The sequence below is a fragment of the Oratosquilla oratoria genome, chromosome 23 (genome assembly GCF_046742065.1).
Source record: "Oratosquilla oratoria isolate Oo_2021 chromosome 23, ASM4674206v1, whole genome shotgun sequence".
Classification (NCBI taxonomy): Eukaryota; Metazoa; Arthropoda; class Malacostraca; order Stomatopoda; family Squillidae; genus Oratosquilla; species Oratosquilla oratoria.
Window position 1 is genome coordinate 12,257,010 of NC_134799.1, and position 14,423 is coordinate 12,271,432.

Consider the following 14,423-nt stretch of genomic DNA (forward strand, 5'->3'; position numbering starts at 1 on the left):
CCTCACCTCAAATAATCGTTCACCTCTAATGTAGTTCATATCAAGCCATTAGCACTGGTGTATATTACCTTCAAGTTCCTATATAGTCATTATCTTTTAATATCTTTTCCCAGGTGCCACTTTTTCAATTTCTGGTCTATTCATAGACTTCGTAACCCTGAAGTAGTGAGCGCTAAATCTATCGTTTGTTTTAAGAGAAGATGAGATAACTTTATGGATGGGATGATAAATGGTAGTGGACATGGAACTGTCTAGTGTAGGCCTTATGGTCTCTTGCATTCTCCTTAATTCTTATGTTCTTATCACCCTCCAATAAGTTTGCCTTCTCAGTCTTCGTCTGGTCGTCGTCATTTCCCCCCCAGCTTCATTGGTAAGTTCATTATTATTATTTGTTTTTCTCTTCCTCCGTTGTATTCCTCTTTATCCAAACCCTTAAAATCGACGGAATCTGCCGAAGACCACCAATGATTGCCCCGTTCATCAGGGACTGGGTTTTGAGCTTGGTTTTCACTGGTCTCCTCGAGTCCCTTTATACAGAGAACTGCGACAACCCCTCAGAATGGCCACAAAATGGCGGTGTGTCTGGAGTTGTCGCAACTTTCTATATAAAGGGACTCTGAATAAAGTGGCTGTTGGTGCATCCGAATGCACAACAAATCGGTATATTCCGTGAACAAACACAACGTGCTCGAAGAATGAATGACAAAAACAAACAGTAAGCGCGAGCGAAAAAGATTTGGCCACAAAATGGCTCCCTGGGTCATTTATCGTTTTGCCATGTTGCAACTCTGTGTATAAAGAAACAGCCCCCCCCCCAGGCCAGTGTCATATTTGCCAAGACTACAGACTTCATCAGTATCATCAAAGTACGACCTGGAGTTTAATATTGTTGATACTACATCTTTAGATTTTACAAACTTGCATTACCCTTATCACTCGTGTGTGTGTATGTGTGTGTGTGTGTGTGTAATAATAATCGGTTTATTGGGTATAGCAGCATTACTGCTGAAAATATACATCCTACAAGATTATAACAATATAAAAATGACAAAAAACAAGACAAAAAACAGTAAGCTGAGGAATAGGTGTGTGTGTATGTTTGTGTGTGTGTGTGTGTAAGTGCGCGCGTGTGTGTGCGTGTGTGTGTGTGTTGCGCTTACGCTCAAGTAGCCAGCATTACAGTCTATAAAAAGGCTCTCCACAAACTAACGACCACACTTGCCTCCACAGTACACTTCCATATCACTAGTCGCTACAAACGGTAGAAGAACGATTACCATTACCTCACAGGTGGTAAAGAGACACTGAGCAGGCAGCAGCCAGCAGTATTCGAAGGCAGTTCCCCCCTCACGCTGTTACTTATTTCCTAAATCCTGACAATGAATTTCCCATCGAGTCTATGGCTGACAGCAGCAGCAATGGTGGTTGGTGTAGCCTCGGGCACCCTCGTTCTTGATTGCGGTAAGTAGTTCTAAACCAGTCACATTGTTATTAATCACTATTTACCCTTTCAACACGGAATCCTATCTTCAGCTGTATCAAATATTTTGTTACTAATCAAAGAAAAACGTGTGAGCTATCATAATGTCGAAAGGATAGAAAAATGGCAACAACAAATATTAGATACAAAGGAGTGGAAACAACAATAGACTTATTGGTCCTTACGGGAATGTTTGCGAATGGAAAGGGATGTAAACAGTGGAAACGGTTAAGAGCCATTGATTTAATGGCTGAAAAACAAGTTAAATTTGGGGTTGGACTCCTTATGTTCAGCAAGGCGTTTCTTTAAGTGTCATTTGTGTTTGAACTTACAACATGAACTGGTAGCTTGTTCCAAACATGTACAATGCGTAGAACGAAAAAGAATTGATTCATTGGTGTTAGATTTCTGAATTAACGTCAAACAAATTTTCTATATAACATGTGCATGGTAAATGAACATTAAAAGATGATCACATACCTTCTCAAGTAATGGAAAACAACCTTGCTCAACAACGCATCGGTTTCATCTTTCAATGTCGACTCAACGATTCTTGAGGGAAAGGCGGAGAATGTACGTCGGTGTTAACCTCCTCCTCCTCCCTCCCTCCCTCTCTTGCCCCAACTTACCTGCCTTGGCTCGTACATCGCCCTGTTTTTTTATGCCTTGTATTCATCTAATTATATCTACCTTATTGTAATATACAGGAAAAGATCTACGTTATTTTGGTCCAGTCTCATTCACTTTAGGGAACGTTGTCAATGCGGAAGAAATAGAATAAAACTACTTCTCGACGGCCAGATTTTATTATATGAAAGATTGCTTTTTGACCTATTTTACGACAATGGCGTGCTGTGTATTTACCTACTAATGTTTTCTCTTTGAGTGGGGACATCGACTTTACGGTGAAGGTAGTGGCAAACACTATTCATTCACCTTTTACATCGCATGCTAATATTCATTCTGTTCACTTCACCACTTGCTGTCTTTCTAGGGTCGGCGGCAACGGACATCGACTTTGCGGTGCAGGATTGTCTTATGCCGCCATGCGTCGTTATCAAGCCAGGCAGCTATTCCATCGACATCACCTTCACTGCAGGTACGGAGATAAGTATGCACGTCTTAGATGACTAATTCTCAGTGCAAGCGTTATCACGGGAAAGGAATGCCCCCCCGCAGTCAAGAACAGATTACGTATTTGGCTTGTTATCACCTTATCCGTCTCTTGTTTCCCCTCATCGATGGACCGCATTTGGCGGCTTATAAGACACACTTTAAAAAAGTCTCAGAAAAAAAACCAGCCTGCGTCTTATAAGACCACCAAGGTTCTGCTTTGGGGTAATGGCTAGTGGTAAATGTACGGCACCAATGGCGCATTAATCAAACCGCAAACATAGAAACAAAGAGGTGATCGTTTCTACAGCACATTTTTCTCCAAGGTAATAATCTATAGCAAATCGTACTTACCGGTAATTCATATAAAATAACAACCAGTCAGGAAGAAATGAAGTGACGGCGCTCAACCATGCATGTAAGAAAACAATGCCCTGGTCAAACTGAGGTGCGCCTTCTGAGCCCGAGCGCCTTACAAGCCGTCAGGCACGGCATTTCTTTCTCTTCGGTCTGACGAAAGTTCCTTCCTTCCTTCCCCTCAGCCAGTGACGCCCAATCCCTCAAGACCAGGATCACGGCTACCATTGGCAACATCGACTTCCCCTGGCCCGGGCCGGACGCCTGTCCCCTTCTGATCGAGGGCGAGTGTCCCCTCCGCAAAGGGCAGACCTACCGGTACTTCGTGGAGATGCCTGTGCTAGAGGAATACCCTGTGGTGAGTCTGGGCGGCGTACAAGTGGCGGGAAAGGGGTTGAGGCTGTTTGTAGGGCGGTGGTCCCTAAATTTTTGTAAGCTGTGGGCCACTTCCCTCATTGTCAATACAAAGGCGGGCGCGCTCGCAAAAATAATATATACATACATATATAAAGGATTACAAAGGATTACAAAGGTGGAGCATGCCGACAGGAGACCTTTTGGTTCATATCTAGGTCGGATGCGAAAAAAATCATAATAATAATAAAATAAAAAATAAAAAATATAATAATGTAAATAAATAAAATATATAAATAAATGCACAGGTATAGTTAAATAATAAACAGGTAAATAGTAAATAATAATAAATTGACATATAACTAATAATAAATGAAAATCAAACAGACAAATGATAACAAAACAAAAACAAATAATATAAAGTAAATTATAATCATTACAGCATCTTGCTTAGGTGTTTATCTAAATGATTCTTAAAGCTTCGAACTGAACTACATTGCACTACCTGTGCAGGAAGTTTATTCCATTCATTAACTACACAGTTGGCAAAGTTGTTTCTACCTACTTCCAAATTGAATCTATTTCCGGACAGTTTGAGACCATTGTTTCTTGTCTGATTCTCATTCAATGTGAAATTTTTGTCACTTTTGATGTTGTCAATTCCCTTTAGAATTGTAAAGACCTGTATCAAGTCACCTCTGAGTCTACGCTTTTTTAGGGAAAACAGATTCATATATGTATATATATATGTATATATATATAATATAATATATATTCATATGTATATATATATATATATGTATATATATATATATATATATATATATATATATATATATATATATATATATTAAGGTCAATAATAATGCACACATAATTTTCACATCTTTCAATCATATAGTATTTTTTCAACTTGTTCCCGTCGTATCCAAAACCAAGATTGTTTTTAATTTGTTCATCCCCATCAGATCTGAGTACCGCAATCAAATCTGCTTTTAGTCTCTTCTAGTACGGCTCTATTAAAGGCCAGATTAATTTTGGTCGCTGCTTTTTTGTGTTCTTTCGATTCTGCATGTATCTTTTACTTAATATGCGCGTTTTCTATATGAATTATGTATTCTTAATTACTAAGCCCCTCACCCAGCTATTCCCGTGGGGGAATAATGAGAAATGCAATTTGCCTTGGAATAATGGCAATACAAGGCAAGAAATTATGGTACAGATTCCCCTAACAGGTGAAGCTGTCGCCAGGAAAAATAAAGATCACTAAAAAGCCGAGAGAAATTATATAAAATGCAGTTAAAGAAATAAAGCTAAAGTTCAGGTTTTAGATAAACCAGATTTTAATCCGGTAGCACCAGGTTATTTCACTAAAGTTAATTTTCGTCCCTTTCCTTGCCTATGATTACCCAAAGTAAAAACCATAATTAGGTCTTGGAAATTCTAGTGAGTCCAGACCTTAAAACCAGAAAACAGTGCATTAGCGCCAGGAATAAAGCTAACAGACCATTAGGTTTCATTGCTAGGACGGTAACGAATAGAATTGCAGAGGTAATTATTAAACTCTATCTAGCGATAGTTAGACCCATCCTTGACTATGCGGTACAGTTTTGGTCTCCGTCCTACAGAATGGACATCAATTCACTAGAATCAGTACAGAGAAGAATGACCAAAATGATACATGGACTCAGAAATTTACCTTACGAAGAGAGGCTTAGGTACCTTAACTTACACTCTCTGGAAAGACGCAGAGTGCGGGGTGATCTAATAGAGGTGTTCAAGTGGATCAAAGGCTTTAACGAGGGTGATGCAAACAAGGTCATCATATTAGAACAACATGGCAGGACTCGCAGTAATGGTTATAAACTGGACAAATTTAGATTTAAGAAGGAAATAGGCAAGAATTGGTTTACTAATAGGGTAGTTGACGAATGGAATACACTTAGTAACCATGTAGTAAGCGCTGAAACTATCAGTTGTTTTAAGAAACGATTAGACAATTTTATGGATGGGGATGACAGGTGGTGATGGATACGGAGCTGCCTAGTGTAGGCCTTATGGTCTTTTGCAGTCTCCTTCATTCATATGTTCTTATGTCTGTATGATGCAGTAAGTACAGATAGAATACACAGTAGATAATTAATCCTTCTAGCGGACACAAATTCATTCAGATGCCTTTAATATGTAGAGTAATAGGAAAATTCGGAAGAAATATTATGTATCATGTTTCCATGTTTATTGTTCCCACCTGGCGATATCTGGCATGTCACCCAAGTGACGGTTTGACGAAACGTTAGGGTTACAAGATCTCACCATACAGTCTGTAAACGACATTGAACGAAGAACTTTGGAATGGGTCACTTAACATGCGTATAGGAATTAGTGTTACAGCCTCTACGCGGTATTTCATCATGTCCTTTCATACTATTGAGAAATTTCCTTCGTGCCTGCTTTTTGCTACAACTAACCGTGAAAAAATAAAAAAAAACACGAGGGAATGCAAGACTGTTAAGGGGTAATGAAACGAACGACGCTGAATGCATTTATCGTTTATATGAGAACAAATCCGGTAACTCATAATATATGTAATTTTTTTTAAACAGCTTGATGCCTTTGTGACGTGGCGACTTACGGACGAGGCTGGAATTGATCAAATTTGCAAAGCTTTTCCCATCACCATTCATGCTGAATGAGATCGATCGCTATCCTCAGCCCGACATCGTCTCCAACGTGCACTACTTTGTTTTCAAATTCCATTCGACGTCATTCCTTAGGTTAAATGATAAATAGATAATAGAATATATGAATTAATGTATAGTAAAGTAAATCTGTAAGAGATAAAATCACTGTAGAATAGGCGTTTTTTGTCATGTCTTGACCATTGTATATAAATATGTAAGATAAACCAAAATTATAGTTTGAATCTTATCCTCTGGATATACTTTGTGTTATAGAACAAAAGAAAATAAACACATGTAAAGTCACAACTGTGTGTTCATCCTCAAATACAAAATGGACTCGCCCAGAAACACGTACGTACAAACATTCACTCAAGCATCGATGGGATGCCAATTTTGTTTTGTAATCTTCAGACGATTGCATTCAATGGGACCTTTCGCAGTCAGGCTCGTAGTTTCCTATTAGCGCTAGAATTTTCAATTGTCTCAGATTTCATGAGGCAAAGGGGTGACTTAGCTAATTTGGAAACCGACATTAAAAAAGAAATACGACATAAATTGCTGCATAAGTGTATTTAGAATTAAAAACATGACTCAATGTTATAGATTTTACTTACTGGTGTGTGATAAGGCTTTGTTAATTTAATCATAAGATAAAACTAAAAATAGGTAAATATTTTTACTGAAGTAAGTATAAGCAGTAAAAATTAGAGGACGTTGATTTCGGTTTTGCATTTTATCTGAGAGTGTTGAAAAATAATGGATATCACTGTCACGTCCTGTATATGAAGATAATCAGTGAGATAAGATATAACAACAGTGGTGGCGGACGTACGAGTATTTGATGCGCGATGTATTGAAGCGACGAGTTGAAAAACGTGACTTTCAATTTGTCGCAGCATCATGAAAGCAGTCATGGGGCGTACCGATTTCTAATTGCTGCGCAGTGTGTCAATAACAGTCGAAGGGAAAGGATGCACGCGCTCTGCTTCGCTCTTCTAGTTTCATACAATGGCACAAGCAACTTCCGCAAAGCCTTTCGAGTGGACGAAGACTATTGTATTACATTACATTAAGCTACTAAAGCAGTACCCAGCCATTTGGAATATAAGATGAGAAATATAAAAAGTACAAACATCGAAAGCCGACTTATTTTCTTTAACAAAATGTAATGTGCGGAATGAAGACATTACCAAAAAACTTCATACACTGAAAACACAGTTTCACAGGGAAATGACTGCCATCAATGCATCAAAGAAGTCTGGTGCTGGCACGAAAAATATATACACTCCAAAGCTGTGGTGGTTTAATGATTAAAGAGTAGAGCGTCGGTAGACATCCTCATACCTTGAAAGCCAAATGATGACCAAGATCTAATTGCTATAGTCAGCGCAAGGAGAAATGACCGATAAGGCGGGGCTAGGAGATTTCCCGGTGTTGCCACATATGGGCATCCATGGCGAGAACGTGCGTGTGGATGCAATGTTTTCTGAATGCAGTGTGAGGGGGGCGGGGCTAGAGATTAGATGTAGCGGCAGCGTCGCTCTTTCATACACATATGCCATATCTACACTTAAAGAAACGAAACCTTTGTATAGAAAACATTGCTTTGATTTTTACCTCAGTGGTGGTGTGTGACAAAAAATTATAATATAATCATGAGGCAACATTATAAAATTATAAAATAGAATTATATAATAAAATAAAATTATAAAATGATTATATGTGGCACCACAGGGGAACGCCCAGTGCTCCGCCCTAACGGTCAGATCTCAGTGCATCGGGTATAGCGCAAGGTATTCGCAGTAATGCAGCCCGTCCGAACGCTAGTGTTAAGTTTGAAACACGACTACTGCATCAAGTCGCTGATGCGTCATGGTACGTGTGGACGGGGCTTTAGTTATCGTACCGGAAAAATTAGGTCTTCGATGCAAAATTATATTTCTATACATTACATAGATTTGCTTATTGCTTGGTGCATTCAATTGAAAGTATATATCATTATAAGTCCATTGAAATCGGTAGAAAATGACAAATTGCTCGGCTTGATACAATTATAGGCTGTTTTACGAATATCATCTGTAATTATAAATAGAGGTTCAAACAATGCTATATGCCGTTTGCAATCATGAAATTAATTGACTTAAATTTCAGACACAATAATGTACAACGTACACCTCTGTAAGTTTATAATACTTGCCCAAAAAAGTATTTATTTTCCGGCAAGAATTACAAAATCTGGCGGTGTCTGGTATCAAAACGCTCACTGCGAAAGGCCCCATTGGGAAACTGACTTGGTACGAGATGGATCAGTGATCGAAATGAAAACATTAATACCTAACTGCACTATAAGTGAATGGCAATCCAAGGGAAAGATTGAGTAAATTTTATAAGTACCACTCAGCAGCAAAAGAAAGAGGAACAAGATAAATTGGAAGAACGTGTAACGTACTTGTAAGAATGTAAGTAAATAAAGAACATTGGTTTTCATGGAACGATTTGTGTGTGGTATTTAAATGCTTTTACGATTTAGGGGAAGTGTGTTATGTCGCCATTGTTCTTTAGCTTGCATGAAGTAATGAAAGAACTTAAGGAAATAACAAAGTAGAGTATTTTTTTTTTCTTCTGGGAGGGGGGGAATAACCACATAACTATTGATCGACCTGTTTGGGTTTCTACAATATGATGAAATTACTCCCCAAAAATATTACTGAAGATTCCATTCCGTGATTAGTATGAAAAATAAAGGTAAATAGGTTTTCTTGTTGATTGAGAAAAAAAAATCAAGGCTTGCAATAGTCTTTTTGAAAAGGAATGTGTGTGTTTTTGGCATTAAAGTTAATTTTCCACGATCGTTTTTATACATACTGTCTAGATCTTGTTGCATTAATTTGCAGTCCTCCCAATATCTTACTCTCATTATCTTTGTTTAGTCTGCAAATTAATATAACTTGTACCTTCTATTATGTAATGTAAAGAACATTACAAAAGTACAAGAACTTTATAACAAGTTAATGTAGTTTGTTGTACCATCCATTATGTAATTTATAAAGCGTATATTAAGAAAATTATAGGTATCAGAAACTCTAGTGTTGTTGTGTAACTACTAGGAAATCCTTTGTCCAGACAACTTACCTCTCAGTCTTACAAAGTGCCCCAATATCCACAGCAGTCAAGCGTGTGGTACCTTGTCAAATGCTTTCTCTAGATACAAACAACCATATTCCACCCTTCTCTCTTGCACTACATCAACCACTCTGGAGTAAAATTTGAGCAGCAGGTTTGGCAGACTTCATCTTCCAGATCTAAAACCGAATGAGTTACCCGCCAATCTATTTTTTTCTTCAAGATATTTTACCCATCTATTCTTAACAATGGTTTTACATCATTTAGCTGTTATTCTGGTCAGTGACAGTGGTCTGTGGTTTTATGATTTGTCTTTACTTTCTCCTTTATTAATTGATGCCACCTTCAGTGAGAGCACGGATTAAATGTTGCCTGCCACTTGGTTTCTACACTCCTTTTGTATCCAATTTAAGTTTCCATCAAATCTTGCGGATTTTCTCACGTTTAATGTTTGCAACGTCTTGTGCACTTCCTTTATTACCACATTTATCTCCTACAACGTGGCATTACCGTCTCTTTTTCTCCCTTCTAATTTTCCTTAATGAACACTGGTTGGGAATTTTTGTTCATTGTTACAGCCTGTTCATGGATGAGACGTGACTGAATTAGAGACATGAAGCTTTGCGCCGACCAACGTGCCACTACGCATGCGCGAAACAACAGAATTGGGTTCCGTCTCTATTTCACAGCTGTTGACATCAAGATTTGTTGGTGAGTTGTTAATTCAACTGTGATTTTTGCATTTATTTCTTCCTTTCTCTCCATCATTCTTATATTTTTGATTTATGCTAATACAGATGGATTGCTTCTTTTCAGCATTCCCTGACAGGACATTCTTTCTGTATTGGCACTTTCACTACATGTTGTTTTATGACTTTTTATGATTTACTGGATCTTTCTCCAGAATTGTTATAAAATTGTTGGATCCTTCTCCAGAACTTTTCTGGTATAAATCTCCTGTGTTTTGTCTAATATACTATTTTCATCTTCAATCAGCTGACTATTTCCTTTACCCAACTGTTCTAAATTTGATTTCTGGCTATTGATTAGCCCAGTGGCAGTTTCTCTCAAAACTCCTACTTCCACAAACATCTCACCTCTATTTTATTATTACTATTATTACTAGCCTGGGAACTGACTTACAATTTATGCTCGTTTTTTGTGTTTGATTATATAATTTTTTTTTCTATTTCAAAATCAGTTTCTATCGGTGATATTAATCACAGACTTCAGTTGACGATGCGTCTTTGTCTTCAATAGACGGTTTGTTCTGATCGATGCATTCCCAGTGCAGTGCCCTGAGCAGCGTGGTGGTCCCTGTTGACGATTAGGAGAAACGCTACCACGAGTTAATCCCTTCCTGTACCTCACAAAGTGGCAGGGACGGACGTCCCATGCAGACGAAGTAATCGTGTTCTCTTGGAGCAGAGCTCAGAGCCGTTAGGTTCTTCTACAGTCGCACTCTTGTGTGGTGGTGTATTTACCTGGTTGCATCTTGTGTGTATGCACTGTGGTCTTTGGATCACGTGCTGGACCCGTGAGTGACGGCTATTTCCCTCTCGGAAGAGAGCTCAGAGCTCGTATGACCGATCAATGGGTAATGCTGTGACCTTACACGCGCACACACACGCACCCGACTCCCCGCCCACGAAAGTTGGAGTACCGACTCGAAGCGCAGCGATACTGAAATTATTTCAGCCCTGGGCGGGTATATGTATGTATTACTGATGTCTTTGTCTTTCTTATTTTGTGTTTGCGTGTGTGTACATGTGTATTCACCTTGGTCTTTGGATCGCGTGTTGAACTCGTGATCGATAACTATTTCCCTCCCGTAAGAGAGCTCAGAGCTCGTATGAGTGTTGTGTGCCTTCTGTGTGTGTGTGTGTGTGTGTGTGTGTGTGTTTATGTATATGTATGTATTATTGATGTCTTTGTCTTTCTTATTTTGTAATTGTGTGTGTGTGCATGTGTTGTGACTTCTCTCTCTCTCTCTCTCTCTCTCTCTCTCTCTCTCTGTGTGTGTGTATGTATGTGTGTGTGTGCATGTGTTGTGTGCTGTGTGTGTGTGTGTGTGTGTGTGTGTGTGTGTGTGTGTGTGTGTGTGTGTGTGTGTGCGTTGTGTGTTTCCTATGTGTGTGTGTGTGTACATTACGTATATTTATGTATTACTGCATTGTATATATGTATGTATGCATGCATCCGTGTATGTACTTACGTATATATGTGTGTATAAGAACATTAAAACATAAGAATGGAAGAGACTGGGAGAGACCATAATGCCTACACTAGGCAGTTCCATGTCCCTTACCACCTGTCATTCCCGTCCATAAAGATATTTAACCTTCTCTTAATAAAACGAACAATTGTTCCAGCGCTCACTACAGGGTTGCTAAATACATTCCATTAGCTAATCACTCTTTTAGTGAAGCAGTTCTTGCCACTTTCCTTCTTAAACCAAATTTTGTCCAATTTAAATCTGTTATTGAACACGCCTGAGAATGCACACACGCACACACGCACACACACACACACACACACACACACACACACACACACACACACACACACACACACACACACACACACACACACACACACACACACACACACACACACACACACACACACACACACACACATATATATATATTTAAGATTATTTCAGACAAATGAGAGAGAATGTGGGTGGGGAAGGGCAAACGAAGATGTGTTAGGAATAGAGTTTATTGCCCTAACGTTGCGACCAACTTGGTCTTCTTCAGAGGACTACAGCATTACAGACGGATCACAATTCTTATATTCGTAGTGAGAGGGAACCCGCCAAGGTATGAGCGTCATGTTTTCCCTTTGGCTAACGATTTAATTATTAGGATACTTGCTGCTTTCGAGAGGCATTTAAATCCGTCTCTGTCGTTGTTGTTCTTGTTGGCGGCGATATGTGCAGCTTCCACAGTTTTTCACATTTTCTTCCAAAATCCCTCGTGTAGAATTTCTGCGTTTTTCCAATCAGTTATATGTCCACATTTGTCCAGGTGAAAAATGTGGACATCTACCTGATTGGAACAACGCAGAAATTCTACACGAGGGATTTGAGAAGAAAGTGAGAAAAACTGTGGAAGCTGCACATATCGCCACCAACAAGAACAACAATGACAGAGACGGATCTAAATGCCTCTCGAAAGCAGCAAGTGTCCTAATAATTAAATCGTTAACCAAAGGGAAAACATGACGCTCATACCTTGGCGGGTTCCCTCTGGCTACGAATATAAGAATTATGATCCGTCTGTAATGCTGTAGTCCTCTGAAGAAGACCAAGTTGGTCGCAACGTTAGGGCAATAAACTCTATTCCTAACACATCTTCGTTTGCCCTTCCCCACCCACATTCTCTTTCATATATATATATATATATACATATATATATATTTATATATATATATATATATATATATATATATATATATATATGTATATATATATATATATAAAGGTAACCACCACGGCCCATTTTACAAACATGTTTGATACCATTTCTCTCTCTCTCTCTCTCTGAGTGACATCAGCAGCTCATTGGTAAGCTTACACATACTGTACACACCCGGTATATACATACATAAATATACACATGTAACTACAATATACATGACACCCGGTATATGGGTGTACTGTACATACATGCAATTACAATATGCACGTAGGCAAATATTCCTATACATACAGTATGAATACGTATATTTTTAAGTTAGATGTACACTGGGGGCCTTTATTCAAAAGGACCCAAAGGAATATATATATATATATATATATATATATACGGTATATATATATATATATATATATATATATATATATATATAAGTATAAACATGTAACTACAATATGTACGTAGGCAAGTATTCATATATATATATATATATACATATACATATATATGTATATATTTATAAATTATATATATACACATATATATGTGTATGTATGTATATATATATATAGATATATATATATATACATACATACACATATATATATGTGTATATATATAATTTATATATATGTTGAGACATTCTGACAGGTTGATGTAAGCGGAATAGGAAACACAGGAGTGAAGAGAGGACAAATTTACGATACCTTATGGTTCCTAACTCTGGCCTCTCTCACATGCTTTCCAAAACGTTGAGACAGACAGGACTCATCATAGTAAATGACACAGGGAAGAAAATAGGACACTTGACCACCAACAGAACCAAGACGAACCGTGACAATAGCATCGTTTACAAAATTCCCTGCAAAGGATGTGACTGTGCATACTACGGAGAGACATACAGAGGACTTAACAACAGACTCAAGGAACACAAAGCGGACATTAGACACCACCGAGAAACCAACGCTCTAGTTAACCACATTGACACAGAGGGACATTTGCCTAACTGGGAGGGTTCCACCATTCTAGCTAAAGGACTACACAAGAAACAACGGAAAATAATTGAATCACTTTACATTGCCAACCACAAAAACACAAACAAGAGAACTGGTGACTCGAAATGGACAAAATCTACCGCGACACTTGCCCTCCAAGAATGGCTTCCCAGACCCCCCGACCCTAAGTAGATACCTTTTTCCCACTTCGGCCTACCCTCTCCAGCTTTCTTCCTTTCACTCTGAAGTTCCTCCATGCTACCTTGCCCCAACTTTTTATCATGATTTATTCTTTTAATGCTATTTGTTACTATTTATTTTCAACACTATTATTATTATCATTGTTATTATAACTATTATTTATTATTTCTATCATTATTTTTATAATTTTATCATTACATTTTTATTTTTATTATTACCATCTTCATTATTATTACTTTCATTATCTTTATTATTATTATTGTTATTATTATTGTTACTATCTAAATATCTAATTATCATTGTTTTCACTATTATTGTCATAATTACTTTTAATAATTTTTATTTCTTGGTTATTAGTATTATCATTTTTATTTTTATTATTGTTTTTATTATTATTACTTTTATTTTATTGTTATTATTTCCTGTATTGCTACTATCATTTTTGTTATTATTGTTAATATTATTAATTAGATATTTATCTTCATAGTTATCATTACTATTGTTACATTTTCTATTAATAATTTCTTTGGTATTAGTGTTATCATATTTAATTGTAAAAATGTCTTCATTGTTACATGAGCCACAATGTGATGTTCACATTCGCCACCAACTATGGCAACTCGGAGAGGTGGTGAGGTCCACCCCATGTATATAATGCCCACAGCCCGTTTGTACACATATTCCTTTGAAAAAGCAT

At 37.7% G+C, this 14,423-nt stretch overlaps 2 protein-coding genes across 6 annotated transcripts in view; both read left to right on the forward strand.

Annotated features, from left to right (window-relative positions):
* The first annotated feature begins 1,199 nt into the window (after positions 1–1,199).
* LOC143037969 (NPC intracellular cholesterol transporter 2-like) lies at positions 1,200–6,215 on the forward strand. The gene is made up of 4 exons (XM_076206719.1): positions 1,200–1,461; positions 2,475–2,579; positions 3,136–3,308; positions 5,908–6,215. The coding sequence occupies exons 1-4, from the start codon at positions 1,380–1,382 to the stop codon at positions 5,995–5,997; spliced, it is 450 nt and encodes a 149-aa protein (XP_076062834.1). The 5' UTR covers positions 1,200–1,379; the 3' UTR covers positions 5,998–6,215.
* A 212-nt stretch (positions 6,216–6,427) lies between these two features.
* Positions 6,428–14,423, forward strand: part of LOC143037966 (uncharacterized) — a 181,220-nt gene continuing 173,224 nt past the window's right edge. For 3 of the 5 annotated variants that reach the window (XM_076206707.1, XM_076206706.1, XM_076206708.1), the window contains exons 1-2: positions 6,428–8,444; positions 9,687–9,819. The gene's annotated coding sequence lies outside the window, so the exon portion shown is untranslated. The remainder of the gene's footprint in view (positions 8,445–9,686; positions 9,820–14,423) is intronic. The other 2 variants (XM_076206709.1, XM_076206711.1) reach the window with 1 other exon arrangement.

Excerpts from the sequence above, each read along its gene's own strand:
- LOC143037969 (XM_076206719.1), top strand. The coding sequence starts at position 1,380 with ATGAATTTCCCATCGAGTCTATGGCTGACAGCAGCAGCAATGGTGGTT. Across the intron at positions 1,462-2,474 it reads CACCCTCGTTCTTGATTGCG|GGTCGGCGGCAACGGACATC; the intron begins GTAAGTAGTTCT and ends CTGTCTTTCTAG. Across the intron at positions 3,309-5,907 it reads TGCTAGAGGAATACCCTGTG|CTTGATGCCTTTGTGACGTG; the intron begins GTGAGTCTGGGC and ends TTTTTTAAACAG.